This window comes from Antrostomus carolinensis, unplaced genomic scaffold, assembly GCF_000700745.2.
Source record: "Antrostomus carolinensis isolate BGI_N321 unplaced genomic scaffold, ASM70074v2 scaffold6312, whole genome shotgun sequence".
Taxonomy (NCBI): domain Eukaryota; kingdom Metazoa; phylum Chordata; class Aves; order Caprimulgiformes; family Caprimulgidae; genus Antrostomus; species Antrostomus carolinensis.
This window is the reverse complement of record NW_010300081.1, coordinates 1,839-21,061: the sequence shown is the minus strand read 5'-3', so window position 1 is coordinate 21,061 and position 19,223 is coordinate 1,839. Positions and strand designations below refer to the sequence as shown.

Below are 19,223 nucleotides of genomic sequence, written 5' to 3'. Positions count from 1 at the left end.
TGGGCTTGTTTGGTGGGTGGTGAGCAATTGCACTGTGCATCATTCTTTTTTATATTCTATTATTATTATAATTGTTTTATTATTACTATTATTGCCAGTCTTACTGTCATTATTATTTTCAGTTTTACTTTATTTCAATTATTAAATTGTTCTTATCTCAACCTACGAGTGTCCTTAACCCCTCCAATTCTGTCCCCTGAGGGGAGGAGAGTGAGCGAGCAGCTGCATTTGGCTGCTAGCCCTGTGAAACCATCACAACCATGGAAGAGAGGGTGGGAGATGGAGGCCTGAAGTCTCCTCCACCTTTCATAGTGATGCTCCATTCGCAGCCGCCCAGCACACAGCTGCACGTCCTGCTGTACTCCGGTGCTGCAAAGGCATCTGAAGTGATGCTGAAAGGGTAATAACCCCACGCGATGCTATGAGTAATCCTTGCCGGAGGTTAACAGCGGGAGGCGAGGAGGTTGAGGCGTTTATAAAAGGAGACTGTGAAAGGCAGAATCAGCAGCAGGGTTGGCCTTTTAGTCAGTGTTCACTTTCAGCTGCTGTATTATCAGAGGAGAATGAGAGAGGCGTGAGGGAAGTCTGGGGAGGAAGGAGAGGGGAGAACTGTGAAAACAGAAGACAAAACACCTACCTGACAGGTGCTCCCCGGGACTGAGCAGGCTTCAGCATAACGGTGATGGTAGTGTCGGTCTCGTTCAGGGGGGAGTCCGTGTCGTATTCCGGCATCGATGGTGCTACAGCAGAACAAAGAGCAACACATTAGTTATACACCAGTTACTGCCTTTGGTAGTGATGGCAACATAATATTAACATTTCTTGGAGACCGTTTAACATTTCTCAAATGAAACATCAAAATACTTCCCAATGTTATGACCAAAACTGTCAAAACTGTTTAAATATTTGTACACTCTTTTCCTATTAAAATTCAACAGGAATCGGACAACCAAATCTTCAAGCTGGTTTTGAAAATCCTGTCTTGAATTTTTAAGACTTCGTAATCCTTTGAGATGGGATCAGTCCTTTCATTTTAAAGGTGAAGGAAGAAAACTGCACAGATATTAAAAGATACCTCTTAGAATGAGTGAATCAGTGGCAGAGCTAAGACCAGCACCCAGGAAACCTGGCTCCTGGTCACTGTTCTGCTCCCTGGATTAGACCTCCCACATTTGAGACAGAGTTTTTAGTATATGGACTTAAGCTGTGTCTCCTTAATTAGCTGGAAGATGTGTTATGAAGCACAAAAGCATGAGAAGAGAGGAGCATGAATTAGCCAGGTTGTTTTAGCACTCAAAGCCATGACATTTGACCCCAGTGCTTTAGTGATGTGGAATCAACAGGCAGCTGCACAGCTTCCCATGGCATGCTCAGGCAGGAGCCAGCCACAGGATCACCATCACTGAGCTGACATGTTCCCCAAAGAGCTATGGAAAACCACTGAATATTTACACTTAGCCAAACTTTAGTGTCTGCTTGTGTTTTGTTATCTGCTACCAGGGTCATTTAATGAAAGTAGGACTGAATAGAGGAAAGAATAACTTTCTTTCCTCAAGAAAGCTATTTTACTTGTGTTACTTCGCCCTTCCCCAATAGCAGATGTGTGTTTGGGATGTAATTTCTACTGTGGAAGAACTGAAGAGTTCATGAAATCAGAGCAGCATCAAATTTATTCCAATGATGCAAGTTGTGTTGAAATAACTTTAAAGTATAAAGCAAACAGAAGAATTCACACGAATGGTTCGTCTGTAACTCACAAGGGCAAGCTGCATGGTAGGGGTCCCATATCTAATCCTCTCACAGCAATTTCCACTGCAATCCTGTTTACAATCAGGATTTTTATCTAAATGCCTGAAAACTGACAAGAATGGTGCTTGCTATTATCAGCTCAGCTACTGACTTTTCTGTCAATAAGCTGGCTATGAGTTGGGAATGAATGTCAATTCCTTAACGAGGATTTCTCTATAAACAGTGCACTGCATCAAGGGGAAGCAGCGGAGTCATTTAAAGCAGACACATGTCAACAGTGCTCTTCTACACCAGGGATCACCGTAGTTGCTGGAGATGTCACAAGATGTCACAATAAGAAATGTCCAGCACCTGCTCTGGCCAGAGTGGATGGTGTTCCAGCACAACATGGTGCTGCAAAAAGGTTGCAGGAGCAGTGTGGACACCAGAAACAGGCTGGGCTCTGTCTTTGCAGGATCCATGATCCTCCTTTGAAGCAGCTCCTTCTAGCCCAGCCACCGCATGGCACTGGTGCCACTAAATTGTTTCTGGGATGTTAGCTAGGTGGGATGTGTCCTCCTGGCTGTCCATGACACCTCTTTAGTTCTCTTCTGCGTAAAACACTACACCTGCCACAGACAATTTTCAATCTTACTTTCAGACACCACATAGTTAAGTAAATGGAAGAAACACGGGTCTTGGCAAGACTAGCTAAGGGTGTTGAGTAGAATTCAGCCATCAGAGGCTGTATTACTCACAAGACTCTGAAATAAGATATATATAAAATAAGCTTTCTTATGTACTCAACATGGAACAGCTGTGTAGCACCCCAATAAAACTACAATTGGTAGTGATCTCTAAAATAGCAAACGTTGTTCATCAATTTAATGCCTATTTTGCAAGATCCCAGTCCTGCCCAAAGAGAAGTCCTCAGGAATTCTGCCATATAATTGTGATTAAGAAAAAAAAAACACACACACACAAAAAAAACAAAACACAAAAACCCCCTCCAAAACATATAGACACACACACTCTGCCATATAATTGTGATTAAGAAAAAAAAACCACACACAAAAAAAAAAAACAAAAAAACACAAAAAACCCCTCCAAAACATATAGACACACACATCGATAGAGCACAGATGTCTTTTCATGTGAAACTATCTATACCCTTACAAGGATATTCCAGTCCATGCAAACATCCTTCTTCTCCCTGCTAACCTTGGGACTGCCTCCCAGAGCAGCAGAGAACAGGCAGAGCTATCAATGTAACAACACTGCAGGAAAATCCAGGATTGTCGTTTCATGGTGTCACTGACTTCATTAAAAACTTACCAACACTGGTCCTCTCTCCCTTATCACCTCAACATAGCAAGGATCTTGCTTTGATTTCTTCTGTCTTCATTCATTAGAACAAATGAAAAACATTATCTTGGCTGTTTTTTTTCAGTGTATCATTTTTATCCCAGAAAGGACTGTATTAGTGAAATTGGTGTGTAAATGCATCCTTTGTTTCACTGGAGCTGTACAAAGCTAATAACAGTCGGTGCCACTGCTGCAAACAGCATGAAGGCAATGGTAAAGTTCTCTGTAATGCTTATTCTGCACATAAGATTTATTATTTCATTGTTTTATGACATGATGCAGATCACACGATCCGTAATCACAGCAGAAGCATCCTCGCAATACCAGGGTGGGCAAACAATCCACCCAGTAATTTCCAAAGTACATGTACAGGACTGACAATGTGACAAGATAATCTAATGTCAGAGACTTCCCTAATGCCTGCAAGGAGCCTGTGCCTACCTATTGTGAACCAGGTGTTTGGAAGTTCAGTGTGCACACAGTTAATAATCACACAGGATTCTAACACTAAATAAAATGCAAAGAAACTGAATAAGAGGGAAAAAGCACTATCATTACTGTGTTTTTTAATTTCTCCAGTCACATATCGTGCCTTCCCTTCACAGCAGGGCTGTGCAAGCCTTAACAGTCCGGGAAGCTGTGACCACAGTTAATGGCTTTACTTCGTGTGGTGGAGACGTCAGCTTTTGCAGTAACCAAGGGTTCAAACCCTGCTGATGGTTGCTGGAGGGAATGGAATATATTTTACTTCTTTAAAATTTCCACTGTCACTTACAGCTAACAACTTATTTTTTATTAACCAATTTTGAAATAGGACAATGGAAAATACGCACTCTTGTGCACTCTCTTCTATGGCACTCAGCCATCATTTCAAGCATTACAAGTGTCCTGAGCATCCCAAACACTTATTCTGGCTTTACCAAAAAAATAGTGAAGGTATTCCAAAAAATGACAGTTTCAAATTCTGTTAGAGGATCTATTTTAGTGCTATCGATTAAAAGTTAAAATAAAAGTCTATATATGACTGCCCAGTGTCATCTCTGCCATCCTTTTATCCATCTTTTTTCTGATATCTAGGCTAAGTTCCTTTTTGTACTAAAGATACACACATCTTCTCTTTGCAATGCCTCCTTAGTGTCTTCATATACTTGTTAGCCTACTACCTCAAGCCCTCCCTCTGCCCTCACTCATAAAGAAAACATAAAAACAGCTTTCCTCCTTTATTTTTGGTCTCCTTGCACTATTAATTCAATCACTTCATTACATCCATTTTGGTGCATTCTGAAAATAAAAGCCACATTAAGAGCTTCCCCAGTCACACAAACAACACTAACAATCATTATAGGGATAGTTTATTTGTAGAACTAATGAAGGTTCTCATTTAAAATGCTCCACAAAGATATTTGTGGATATTTAAGACACCCACAAATTAACCACTGCATTTGTAACCCAAACACACACAGATACTGGATTTGGGCTGGTATAAAAGTGTTCCCTATAAAACTTGTAGAAGAGACACTAAGCTGACAACCTTTTTATTGCTTTATGCATCAGCTGTGGGTCTAAAGAACAAAGCCCTAGAAAGTTCTTTTTTTCTTCTTCTCCAGAGCAGTACCTGAAATCTTAGTTGCAATCCGTGTTGTGATGGGTGGCCCAAAGCCCTTGACTGTGCTGGCTTTGATGGTGAATGAATACGTAGTCCCTGGGTATAATCCTACAAAGAGGTGATGTGTTTCATTCCTTAGTTTGAAGACTTTCCCTCTTTGGCTGGACAGGTCAGCACTGGGATCCAGAGACCCAACGGCCTTGTATGTAATCTGCAAATGAAGAACAAGGAAAGTAAGGTAATAAAGGGCCTTCTGTATCCGGCCTTTCTCTGCTCCCCTATTTTGCCATCTTTTGAGACTAGACATTGAAAATACAAGGACAGATATTTCAGTATCTCTATTTGGATGCTGGCAAACAAACATGACAATTTTTCCAAGGCTTTACTTTGGAAAAAAACTAATTTCTTCTCTCCACTAAAATCTCAGCATGTGCTGATTTACAACAAAAGATGCAAAAATTGCTTTTTGTTCCAAGTCTCAGAACTTCTGCAGCCAAACCAGAGTGCACAGCACAACCAGCAGAATCTTCATGAGAATTTCCCACACAATCCCCCACAATATACAAAAACTTTTGGTGCAAATATGGATACATTTTCCATCAAGTATTTTTTCCTTCTGGCAAATGGTCTTCTCAAAAGGCTGCTGAAAACAATGGGAGCCTTTTGCTGATAACAAAGGTTTTGGAAGTCATTTCCTGTGCTGAAGAGAAGACACTGAAATGAAACATTGAAATGAAATTGTATGTTTAAATGAAAGAAATACCAGGTCTTTAGACAAAAGCCTCTCTCTCAGCTTGTAAGCCACCCTCTGATATCATTTCCCTCCCCATGTTTTTAGCCTTGGTTTGCAGGTTTACATGTGGTACCATGCCTGGTTTTCACCTGAGAGAATAAGTCAGTAGGGTTCCAGACCTGGACAGCCTTTCATGAATACCCCACTGCCAGTGCTAACACAACTTTAGAGGAACCCAAGCTGAAGGTCTACCTTTGAATTTTTGCTGGAGCTCCATTATGCTTACCCATGGCAACCCTGTTGATATACAGACACTTGCAAGTACAACTCATGACTTATTTACCAGCTAGTTCTTTGCCTGCATTCCAAATTCAATCCAAAGGCAGCTCAATTTCAACTGAGCTGTCAATATAATATAACGTGCTCCGCTGCTCTCCTAACCTTTCCTGATATTATGGGATCTTCACTTATTTGTAATGAAACACTATGAATAAATCAATCTATGTTAATACACAAAGTCTTCAATTTTTTATGAAGGACTCCACAAGAATCTAATTCCCAGCTTTGCTGAAAGAGCCTTTGAAAATTGTGAAGTCGCTTGCTTTATGACAGGAGGAAAATGTTGCATTCTGAAGAAAAATAAATAGACAATGTTTAAAAAGGGAGGCTTTAATAATAACAGGATAAATAAGAGATACAGACTGATGCTACTGACAGCAGAGAAGGGTGTGAGCGTGTGAATCCTATTATTTGGACAGAGAAGAACAATTTAGACAGAGCTGCCACCCAAGACGAGGCAGCGTAACAGAGAAGGGCCATGAGTTACACCAGGCTCACAGAGCAGCAAGAAATTACAAAAGCAGAACTCCTAAAGGAATTATAATTAAACAGCTTGCAGGTGATTACACTGAAAATCTACTAATTTTTCCAGGAATTACAACCTGGTTTTTAAATTTTATTACTCGCTAGAAACCTGAGAAAGAGAGAGATCTTAGCACAATGGTCATTAAAACAAACAAAAAAATAAAGGCAGGGAGGAGATATCTTCACACTATCTCCTTAGGTAAGGTGAGGACCATGCAACAGAGCATGGCACAGGGCAATATTTGACAATTCTTCTTGTATCAGGGAAGAGAATCTGCATAAAAACATCATTGGACTCAGAGCGAGCATCGAAGTCCTTAAATTAAGAGACATGACCCAGTTAATGCCATAGCCAAACCCAGAAAGAAAAAGATGTTTAATCTGTTAGTTAGGAATGAACAGATGCAATCTGTATGTTCTAGCTGCAAATCAAGTGCTAGAGAAATAGCAATAACAAAATGCCGAAGGGGAATCAGCAATATAGGAGTTTGGGAAAAAGGAAAGGAACTTTCTACTGCTGCACCACTGAAAACCACATTCACAGGACGACCAGGCAGTAGCTATGCAAAATCAATGCTATTTATTTTCAAGCATGTTATACAGAAGGCTTTAAATATAAGTGGAAGATACATTTGTCCTTATCTCCATATAAATAAAAGTATTCACCTACCTTCACCAGTCCCAAAATCACTACAAAAAGTAATTTTTCTTCATTAAAAAAACTATCCCCTTAAGGTAAATAGAGCTAGAAAAGCTTTCAAGAGAAAAAAAAGTCAATGATTAAAAAAAAAACCACCAAAAAAACCCCCAGGTTTTCTTTTTTCTGTTGACTATAGCAGAGAATATGAGTATGAGAGACCTTAAAACAACCTGGGTCAACTCACAAGAAGGAGAGAAGGAGAAACTATACTTCAGAGAGAGTACATCCACAATTTGAGGTTGTAGCATGGGTCAATTTTCAGAGACTACTCACTCAAATCAGGCTTCAATATTTCCCACAACTTTTTTTAAGGCTACATAAACTATGGTAAAGGAAGATTCGTGGTATAGCGAAATCACAAGAGTACTGTTTCTGCAGCAGACTCTCTATTCCAATCACTATGGACCCTCTTAAAGCAGGTGATGTGCAGACATTTAGAGAAAGCAATCTTTTTCCCCAAAACTTTAACCATTTAACTTTAATACATGAACAGTACCTGGAGGCAACACAGAGAACAGAAAAACAATAGTACAAGTTGTGCATGTGGTGCGGTTTCATTTAGTCCACACAGAGAAGTATTTAAGGGACTGGTAAGCAGAACAGTGTCATCCAGATACAGCTGGTTACCAGTTCATGGCTCTCATCAGAGTTAGTCCCAAACCCTTCTCTGCTTTCCACAAGAAGAGCTCTGAATGACTGTAGTGAGGGAAGTACAGATGGACACTGCCAGGAGACCCTACGGGCTGTGTGCCCACCTCTGCTGATGACTTCAGTCATGACCACGATAAGCTGATGTTCATAGAATCATAGAATCACAGGATGGTTTGGATTGGAAGGGACCTTAAAGCTCATCCAGTTCCAACCCCCCTGCCAGCAGCAGGGACACCTTCCACTAGACCAGGTTGCTCAAAGCCTCATCCAACCTGGCCTTCAACACTTCCAGGGAGGAGCAGCCACAGCTTCTCTGGGCAACCTGGGACACTGTCTCACCCCCCTCACAGCCAAGAATTTCTTCTTCAGATCTCATCTCACTCTCCCCTCTTCCAGTTTAAAGCCATTTCCCCCTGTTCTGTCACTACCTGCCTTTGTAAAAAGTCCTTCCCCAGCTTTCTTGTAGTCCCTTCAGGTACTGGGAGGCCACTAGAAGGTCTCCCCAGAGCCTTCTCTTCTCCAGACTGAACAGCCCCAACTCTCTCAGCCTGTCCTCACAGCAGAGCTGCTCCAGCCCTCACATCATCCTGGTGGCCTCCTCTGGACTCGTTCTAACTGGTCCATGTCTTTCTTGTGTTGAGGGCTCCAGAACTGGACACAGCACTCCAGGTGGGGCCTTACGAGAGCGGAGTACAGGGGGAGAATCCCCTCCCTTGACCTGCTGCCCAAGGCCAACTGTATCCTGGGCTGCAAACGCACATTGCTGGCTCGAGGTCTCTGAGTCTCCATTTTGCTGTTTATGAAATAAGGGACTGACCTTATTATTTTATGAAATAATGTTTGCACTCTACACAAACATTTTTGTGGTTAAGGGTTTCTATGGATCTCTCTAATTGCTGAGTGCTGATGGTTAAGCAGCAAAAGCACAGGTGAAACAGATGATGTAGCCCTGGAAACAGAGCCCTCTGGTTGGAAAAGCAGGCAAATTCTCTTCCAGCTCAGAAAAAATAAACAGATAAATAAATAAATAAATTATCTTTCAAGCGAGATATCTGCTGTTTCTTAAATACCAGTGCCACCCCAAGTGTGGAATAACATCCATGTCTCACCCTATTCCTCTATGGACCTCCCAGTTTAGCTAAAGCAGCTGAACTTTGGCTGCAATTAGAGCTGTTCTTGCCAGCAGAGTCCCCAGAGCCCTGGCTGCTCCCTGCCCATGCAGCACACATCCATACTGCTCCAGCCATGGGCTCCTCAACCAGCTCACCAACATTTCTCATAGCCAGAACCATCACCATTAGCTGGAGCTGTTGGTATTTCCTCACTGGAATATCTGGAAAGTGCTACACTGTCTGTGTGTGTGTGTGTGTGTGCATGGCTGTGTCAGGGGATTTCTCCTACAGAAAGAAAAGATGCTGTAATTTATCGCTTACATGTTGGTCTTCATATAATAGTCTAAGAAATTGCCACTCTTTAATTGATTCAAACTAAAAGTTCTGAAGCAAGAGAAATTTCAGGGAATCCGACACTGAAAAATTTTCGAGAAGAAAATGGAAATTTCCAACTCTAGAGTCAGTTATAAACGCACAGAAACATATCTGGAGAAGAAATACGGCACTTTCCTAGAATAAGAAGGATGCTGAAAAAAATCTTGATGCATGCTCTTCGAGTTGGTACGCTGAGTATTTATCTTAATTTCTTGTTCCAAGTGCCAAAGCATTTCATTACAAAACAAACAAGAGATTCTAATCTAGAAAATAAGATGACTCAATCACTAGAAAACAGCTGTTCTAAATTATTTTAAAATAATCTGTTTTAACAACAAGCCATGGCATATACTACTTCTGTATTCTAAAAAAAAAAAAAAAAAAAGGAACAATAATATTAATTTAAACATTTAAAAACCTAGACAAAAAAACAAACAAGAAAATACTCAAAAACATATTTAAGAATTTCACTCTGATTGAAAATATTTAAAATATTTGTTTTGATTCTGATGCAGAATAAATGCAAATACAAAGATGAGGAAATTTCTCACAAGTCACTGTTTTTTAACCAGTTCCCTGGTTATTTCCTGCACAGCAGGCAGCTGTCATGAAAGTTGTCTTTCCTCTGCAAACTGGAATGGTTATCCAGAGTTAATATAGAGTTTACATATCAACTCTAGGGCAACTTGATGGTCCCAAGGAAAAGTTTTAGTGGCCAGTACTGCTACAGTTCTAATCACAGCAAACATTGGGGTTGGCTAAAAGACAGCAAAACTAAGAAATAGATGTTAATAAATCCTAAATCTTCCTTGGAACATCCTTCACTGAGTTTATGTAATGGTTTGTAAACTGAAGGAACAACAGCAGTAAATTTGAAGTAATCAGAAGGTCTGATGGCACTGAAACTTGGAAGGATAAAGGATATTCACATTCCCACCAGAACAGGAGAGATGAACACTGAGCCCAGCATCTACCCAGCTGGACAGGAATGATTTACTCTTGGGGTACACAGACGATTCAAGTTCATGGTCAACCATGCAAAATTTGGCTCCATGACTCCAAATTCTTTGTCAAATGTTAAAGAGGTCAACAGTACAAGTCCAAGTCTACTGGAAACCACCAAAAAAGGCTTTATATATTTAATTTCCAAGTGTTCACTGGTATATAACTGCTGTGATAGACTATGGAGAATAAAATAAGAAGAGACTCAGTGTAAGAAAGAGGACGGTCAGCAAGTTCACTCCTTGTTGTCATTTAAGCAGACATCCAGTCTATGCCAGTACACTCTCAGTCCCCATTCACCAGAAGCCCTTTTTCCATCCTCCCCTCTGGTTTTCATCCATTTTAAATTTTAGTATATTAACACCTTGAAATCACTAAGCAAATACTATGCTAACAGCCACAAAGATGAAGATACAATATTGAGAGCATAAGCTCAGCTCTGCTCTCTTTCACAGAGCCTAATTTAACACAATTTTCTAGGGAAATGTGAACGCTTTGCTCACTGTCATCATCTATGACTGTAAAACTTGTATTACAATATGAGGACTTAGAAACTAATTTCATTGTGAAAGGAAAGACTAAAGCAGTGGTATTCACTAAACTAGAAAGCACAAGATTATTTTCCACGGTGAGTCTTTCTTCAGAGGAAAAAACATACTCAAATATAAAAATAATAATAAAAAAGTAAAATCATTAAAAATAATTTAAAAAACATACTTAAATACTTGGATTTTCCCATAACTCACGGCTGTATGGGCAACTGTGTGTCCACACAAGCCACAGGAGATTGTGATACTGGAATATATTATTCCACAGCTTCATCAGGCATATCTTGAATATGTCTGTTCAGCCTGGGTATCAGCAATGGACCAGAGCACAAGACCCTGCAAGGACTTCACAACCTGCTTGAGGAGCTGAATTAATGCTCAGCGGTTCCCCCTCCACTTCACGTGCCCAGGCACATTTCAGATCTCTACACCAGGCTCAGTAAGTGCAGACAATAAGCAAAGTCTGGTGAATTTTACTCCATCCTTGCATGGTGGAGATAGGGGGAGCTTTGTCCTGTGCTTTTTTAAAATAAGAATATCAGTAAGCATAGTCGATAACTCGAGGTTAAAACAAAAATCCTTGTAGAAAACCGAGTACATATTGTTAAAAAGGTGGTAATTAAACAGTGAAATGAACTATCAAGCGCTGTGATAAATTACCCTTCGGGTTTAGATATTCCTTTGGAGGAATGTATTATGGTATGATCATGAGGCACTGAGCTTCATCCAAGAACAAATTGTGATAAAGATCTCATCACTTCATTGTAACTGTCCTTCTTGCCTTCCACAGCTAAAATCCTTTGGGAACCCTAGACGGCTGTTCAGATTCTCTTTAATCTTCTTAAATAAATAAATTAACAAGAAAAGCTATTCTGCTCAAATCATGGCTGATGTATCCATTTAGCCTTCCCATACGTTTGATACATTCAAGTAAGCTTTCACACTGATGAATAACTGAGTTGTCAGGATTTCATGTGTTCATAACCTTAAAACTGAGGGCAACAAACTCTAATGTCTCAGGATTGAGAGCTTGCCAGTCAAGGAAAAAAAAATAATGCTCATATGTTTCCTTCCATAGCGATTGATCCCAGTATACACACCATTTTATCTTATATTTTTTGTCATATAGAATTAATCAACCACGGCGAGCAGAATTTTGCTCTCTACAACCATATTCACCGTCAAACATTAGGACTTTAAGCTTCCCCTCTGATTTTAGCAATTGCAGCCTGTTTGAATGCAAATGAGAAGTGCTGCTGTTAAATCAAACACTGCTTTGTAGATACATTATGCAACCTTTATCTGTTTTGCATTTTAGTGACAGTCTGCATAGAAGTTTAGGGAAGGGATTTGAAACCTATAAATCCATTACATTATCCCCTACATTCCCATTGACGTTTTATGTCCCTGTATTCATAAAACAGCCCATTCTTCCTCTCCATATGCCTCATACAACCCCCAACTTCTGGGAATGCTTTGGAGCTTATGGGTAGCTGCAATATATATATATATATATATACACACACACACACACACATATATATATTTTTTTTATATATGTGTATATATATATATTTTTTTCCTCCCTTTTCAGTTAGTAACACCTCAAGACCATCTCTTGCTATAGACAAGAGAGGAGCCAGAACTGGGAACATTACACAGCCACTCTATGCATGACTGTGCCAAGGTCAGAAGCTGGGTCCGCAGGGACATCCTGATGTGTGTCTCACTTTACTGAGCCAGGAGAAAAGGAAGCTTTTCCTGACTTATTGCTGGTTTTTTGAACTCACTCCTGTCTTGTGAAGCACGACCTGGAATCCGAACTTCTTTTATCCATTGATTCTTATCATATCATGCTGCATGCAGGGGCACGGGGGTGGGCTGCTTGCAGAAAGGGCACTGGGAATAAGGATCCCAAGTGACTGTCACAGGTGTCAGCTCCTCCAGCACTGCTCAGACGTGGAGGACAGCCTGCCCATCCGACCAGAACAACCCATTAGCTGGAGTCACACCCCTCACCGGGGTTGGGCTCACCTCTCCAGTACCCTGCTTCAGCTGATAGAAAACCACTGAAATAAGAAAACAAAGCTGCTGGCATCCCAGAAAATGAAAATTGCATCTCAGCCACAGCTTTAATTCCCCCTTTTTTCTTTTTTTTTTTTCTTTTTAAGGGGACCCCTCAGTTTGAAAACCACTTAACTAGAGAGATATTGCTATTTCCCAACTACATGATCTTCCCTTGAATTAGAATCACTTCTATTTAACCAGAAGACAACGAGGTAGGCTCAGTGGTGTACATGTCTGACTTAGTGCAGCTTTGGAGAAGTTCAGTACTCATCTATCTGCAGCCCAGCACCAATGCATTCACATCCCACCACCAAACAGAACATCTCCTTGCCAGGCTGTGGTCCTGCCTGCACAGCACCCACAGGCTACAGGAAACAGTCGCTTCCCCCAGTGCTTTCCTATGCCACTTGCTTCAATTTTGTAACAGCATTAGCACAAAACTTCACAAATGGATGAGAAAGAAGTTTGTCACAGGCAAAGTGTGATCTTCCAGAGCTAGAAATCATTATGCAATCCATAAGAATGCAGAGATAATGGAGTTGGGTAGCAGTGGAGAGCGCTGGATACGTTTCACAAGCTTCAGCACTGCAGATGGAGGGGAGGGGAAACCAACTGAAAGGCTTCACAATTGAAAATACCTTGGGAAACAATAGTCTATTTAGTTTTTAATCTTGCTTTACATATTCTGCTCCATGCTCTAATAAAGCCTACAAGCAAACTTAATTTTCCCCCCATTTCCCAAAAAATAAACACAAATAAACTGATGCATTAAAGTCTGACAGAAATATCCTTGAACTCAAAGTTATCCAAACATTCCCCGAGTCGCTGCCTCAGGGAAGCACTGTTCCCCAAGCCAGGTGTTAAGAAGCCACGTGCAATGTGTATTAACCGTGTAAATGACTTTTTATGATTGAAGAAAACCAGCTCTAGCTCATGATGTCCCCTGGAAAAGTTTTCTTTGAATTTAATGTGCCCAGAGAGTGTACAGGGTGAAGCATCTGTACTGAGCATCTCCCTTGCTACCGTTTCAGGCACCACTGACCTGCCAGAAATTTTGCAAAGCTTCTCCTCAGTTCATACTACACCTGGATTACTCTCACACAGTCAACAGTAAGTTTCTGAAACATGTATTTTTGAATCTGAGTGTGTATCATTCATAAGGTACCTGACATCAAAAGCAGCTTCAGACTTCAATGCAAAGAACAGCAAGGAAAAGCAATTCCCAACCGCAGCTTTCCCTTCCCACCTTCTTAGCTGGACCTGACAACAAGAGGATCAGCAAGATGTTCTTAAAATGATATACCCAATTCCTTTCACAGGTCAGCCCAGCTCCAGCGTTATCTGGCTTCTCCCCAGTCACTGCACACCAGGCTAAGGCAATGAAGATCTAACTGCCCCCCTCTTCAGTGACATCTCTTAGGATCAGGGCTTAAGCTGAATAATGACAATTAGCACTGTTCAGTTCAAACCTGACAATCCAACACTTTCTGTCCCCAACATCAGAAGGACAAGGACCTACTGGAGAAAGTCCGGAGGAGGCCACAAGGATGATGCGAGGGCTGGAGCAGCTCTGCTGTGGGGACAGGCTGAGAGAGTTGGGTCTGTTCAGTCTGCGGAAGAGAAGGCTCCGGGGAAAACTTCTAGTGGCCTCCCAGTACCTGAAGGGGCTCCAGGAAGGCTGGGGAGGGACTTTGGACAAGGACAGGGAGTGACAGAACAAGGGGTGATGGTTATTAACTGGATGTGAGTAGATTTAGATGAGATATTAGGAAGAAATTCTTCACTTTGAGGGTGGTGAGACGCTGGCCCAGGTTGCCCAGAGAAGCTGTGGCTGCTCCTCCCTGGAAGTGTTGAAGGCCAGGCTGGATGAGGCTTTGAGCAACCTGGTCTAGTGGAAGGTGTCCCTGCTGATGGCAGGGGGGTTGGAACTGGATGAGCTTTAAGGTCCCTTCCAACCCAAACCAGTCTATGATTCTCCCAGCCTTAAAATTACTAAAGAATGAAAATCAGCTCTCCTTCCCCACAGCCTCTTGCTCAGGGTCTTCCTCAGAAGCACACTTCCATGGTAAAACACCACTGCACAGACAACTACCAAACATTTTAAAAAGCTGATGCAATAGAGAGAGTAAATTCCAAAGTAGTGTCACTGTCAGCTGAAACCCAACAGCAAAGAGCAGTTACAGATTCATGAGACGGAGCCCAGACTTTTGTTATACTAATTTTTCTGCAAAAATCTTTACCTTCTGGTATTAATTCTACATTTAATCTTAGCAAAACTGCAGTTTCAGCAGACAATTAAAGATCTTTTCTTTTGCTTTCCGAAGGAAAAAACATAACTGTTGTTTTGTGTAATCGTAAGCAGCTTATTCCTCCTGCTATAGAGATTCTGCTCCAGGTTCCCAGTCACACAAAACCTGGCACAGTCCCCACTCCTGTTTACAGCATTGCTGTCTGATAACACTTGCCACTCACATTTCCAAGGCTGATATCAAGCAGAGTGTAAATCATAAACAACCAGGGTCCTGGATGTGGGTTATACATTTGATTTCAAGTTCAAAGCTGAAAGTGTCAGAGGTGGAGGACTGAGCTCTGTGTTTTTACATCAAATCATGCAAATATTTTGTCTAGTCCACCTCTGCCTTCATATTCTGGCACAACTCTTGCTTGGGTGTGAAAGAGAAGACATGAAGAACATAAGGAACCTCTTCGTCTCCACATATATTATCAAAGCTGCTTGTTTTCTTGGAGGGAAGAGGAGAGGGGCACGATCCCTCTTCAATCTCCCTCTTGCTATTGTGTGTTGTGCTTTTTTAAGGAGTGTAATATTACAGACTCTATTCTCCCTGATTGCTTGAGGTGACCTCTACCAATACGGTCAAGTCAACCTCATATCTATAGGTAACAAGAGAAAATCAATCTTTCTGGATGTAGGCTAAGGAAAGCAGGAGTGCTTCCTAGTGGATGGTTTTCAGCACACATCCCTGCTGGAAGGCTGCAACACAAAGGGAGGAACATGCACAGGGAGCAACCCCCGTACCACCCTGGGATGCTGGGGACACACTTGCTTCACCAGTTACAGAAAAAAAGTGGCAAAAGCGGTAAAAGCCTCAATTCATTTCATAAAGCAAACTAAAGCAGGCACTTTTTTCATCACCTGCTTGAAACAGGTTATCACACAGGAGGTGAAAGGGGAAAAGGTGTCAGGTAATTCACATACGGTACCTATCCCCAGCTTCCACAAAACCATCAACCCTGCAGCAGGCAGAGCAGGACTAGCAAAGGCAGTGAGGACTGGTCAGATCACAGCTTAAACCCCAAACCAGGCCACCTGAAAAGTCTTACAAAGGTCTCGATATTAATAAGGAACAAAAATCATAAGGAGCCTGGCTACACACCTGAATAGACACCAGCTCGGTGTCACCATCAGCAAGAATACTTCATACAATGCACCAACTGGAAGCATCTAAGCAAATGTTTGGAGCCCAGCAAACCACTCAAACACACATTTACCTTCCTTTACTGCCCAAGGGAATTTTAAGTGCATGTCTATATGCTCAGCTAAAAAGCTGAGGATAAGCGAATCAAGCCCAGAGATGCGTTCTTATTCAAAGATCAACCTGTGAAAACTCACACAAAAAATTAAAAATTCATCTTCAATAAAGGAATCGCAGAGCACTTCGGATCAGAACTCACCTGTAAATCAGTTCTGACACAATCCAGGACTCAAATGTTTGGCCTACCTTTTTTTCTTTCACACAAGCATCCTTAAATGTAACTTTATTTTTATATGTCGATTTTTTAGTACTTCATTTTTTGCCCTGACCTTTCAATCTTCAGACTTAAAGCAGAAATGAAAACACTGGCACCTCAAACACCAAATATCCATGAATCAAACGTGTAAGAGTTGTCATACTTTGCTCATCATCAAATAATCTGATATCCTCTACCTCGCCATGCTCTTCATACACGTTTATTTTCTAAGATGAGTTTGCCATCGCATGCCAGAAATGCAGAATGCTTTCCAATGGAATGTTACAACCATTTTTTGGCATTGTGTGTTAAACCAATGACTCTGACTGACGTTTTTAGAGCTGTCTCCCAAGTTATGCCATCAAGTTGTCCTAACTTTGAATTTTTCTCACCAGAAAGATTAAAAAGCAGCTGTACAGGATAAGTGAAGGATGGAAATAGGCTGTGCAATTTCCAAGCCTATTTTTCTAGTTTTTAAATTAATATCTCCACGCTTCCTGTCTAGTATAATTCCCAAAACTACAGGCTGGCCAGTTGCAAAGATTTTGTAAACTGCTGCAAGAAAAATTTGGCCTTGCAAAAGAGAAGAGAAGACAACCCAGCTCCCCCACTAATGCATACCTGTCATATAGAAGAGGGAGAGAAATTCTTCCTGCCAATGTAAAAAATCTTGTTTTAATGTTCTAAGTAATAGCAAATAAATCCACCTGAACTGCTTCAGCCAGCAAAAAACCCAAGCTGCTTCTGCAACATTCTAGCAGAAAAATGGTCAGCTTTGCAGCTAGATAACAGAGTAAAGAAAATAAATTTTTATATGCAAAATAGTTGCTTGGAATTTAGTGGTTAAGATGCTGTCTTGCATATTAGTATTTATAGCAAGCTGGAACATATTTTCCTGAGTAGCTTTGCAAAGGTAGACAAGGTTGAAGTTCTCATGAATATTACTTTGCTGTTTGTGTAGCTGTTACATGAAGAGTGTGCCTGCTGGCCTGATCTTGCTGTAACAGCGTGATAAAACACTAAGGGATCACAGGGATGGGTTTGGGAGAAGGGGAGGACAGGTCCTGGTAGAGTTGGTACCACAGCAGGGTTATACCGGGAACCCATCCCACCCTCTATCATAGAATTGTTTTGGTTGGAAAAGACCTTTAAGATCATTGAGTCCAATCATAAATCTAACACTGACAAGTCCACCACTAAGCCATGTCCCTAAATACCACATCTACATGTCTTCTAAATACCACTGGGGATGGGGACTCCACCACTGCCCTGGGCAGCCTGTTCCAACGCTTGACAACCTTTTCAGTGAAGAAATTTTTCATAATATCCAATCTAAACCTCCCCTGGTGCAACTTGAGGCCATTTCCTCTTGTCCTGTCACTTAGTCCTTGGTTGAACAGACCCATCCACACCTCTCTCCACCCTCCTTTCAGGGACTTGGACAGAGCCAGAAGGTCTCCCCTCAGCCTCCTTTTCTCCAGGCTCAACAACCCCAGTTCCCTCAGCCGCTCCTCACAGGACTTGTTCCCTGGACCTTTCACCAGCTTCATTGCCCTTCTCTATACAATATAATCTCCTCTGAATTGGAGCGAGGACTCCAAACACAGAACACTATGAGCCAAGCAGTTCATCACAGCTGCATTAGGAAGAGCATTAGGAAGCCCTGTACAAACAAAAGGAAATACCACTGTGTCTGAAGCATCAAGTCTTACTTGGGTGTAACGTGCACCCACGTATTTACAAATGCCTTTGCAAGATGTGGATGTGAGGCACCCACCAGCTCTGTGGAGAAGACAGGTACATACCCCCCCAACACCACAAACCTATTTCAGAGCAGTGCAGAGGCCAAGCCTGTGTGGTACACAGCCACCACCCCTCAGGCCCAAACATCTTTTCTGAACAATCTTTCTGCATCTCAACTATACATACTTTGTATCACTTAAATGTTAAAGGATTTGTCCTATGTTTTCATTCAAAAAACCTATTCAGTTCCCCTAAAACCATGAACTCCTAATCATCACAGAACATTCTCCTTCTTCCCACCCTTGCTGGAAAGTTCCTCTTCCCTTTTTTCACTCAGGGGCATGAGACTTTACACTGTGATTTTGCTTTCCACCTTAATCAAAATATTTCATCAGAAAGAATGAATCTTGTGCCTGATCTACCAGGGCCTTTATAGAGACTTCACAGTGTTTATACCCAGAGGGCTTCCATTTGTGCACAGACTGTTTACGACTTTTGCTGAATAAAGTCACTGTTGCTGGTTTCCTCTTGAATAAATCCTGGATCTGGTTTTCTAATGTTCTAGGGTGAGTCCAAAGTCAGAAGAGAGCTGGAAACCCTCCATCACCTTGGAAAAACAATATCCCTTGTTCCTCAGGACACGACTGTTTTATAGCAAATACCTGTGATACAGTTTTTGCAGACACATTAGGTACTACATGAATAAAATCCTATTACGACTGCAGAAGAGGTCGTCTCTAATCAGGTTTGCTGCAATTAAGTTTTCTGGTTTATTCACCTGAACTATATTTTCACAAAAAACAGAGGCTATAAAATGAAGGGTATATAAAGTCAAAAATTCCTACCAAAAAAGTGTTTCAATTTTTTTTTAAGTGACTTCCCACACAAACCCATCTCTGAGTTATCCATTAGCTGAAAGTGAGCTACATCTCATTGAACAACTAAATACTCTTTGTAGAGGGAAAAAACATGCAATGCA

General features: G+C 41.3%; 1 protein-coding gene across 1 annotated transcript; it reads right to left on the bottom strand.

Annotated features, from left to right (window-relative positions):
- Window positions 1–637: 637 nt before the first annotated feature.
- On the bottom strand, window positions 638–4,910 carry LOC104521099 (receptor-type tyrosine-protein phosphatase T-like; the record flags this gene model as incomplete). Its single annotated transcript, XM_010162994.1, has 2 exons — window positions 638–740; window positions 4,709–4,910. Coding segments are annotated over 2 exons (305 nt in total), but the record flags the coding sequence as incomplete, so codon positions are not given.
- Window positions 4,911–19,223: the final 14,313 nt, after the last annotated feature.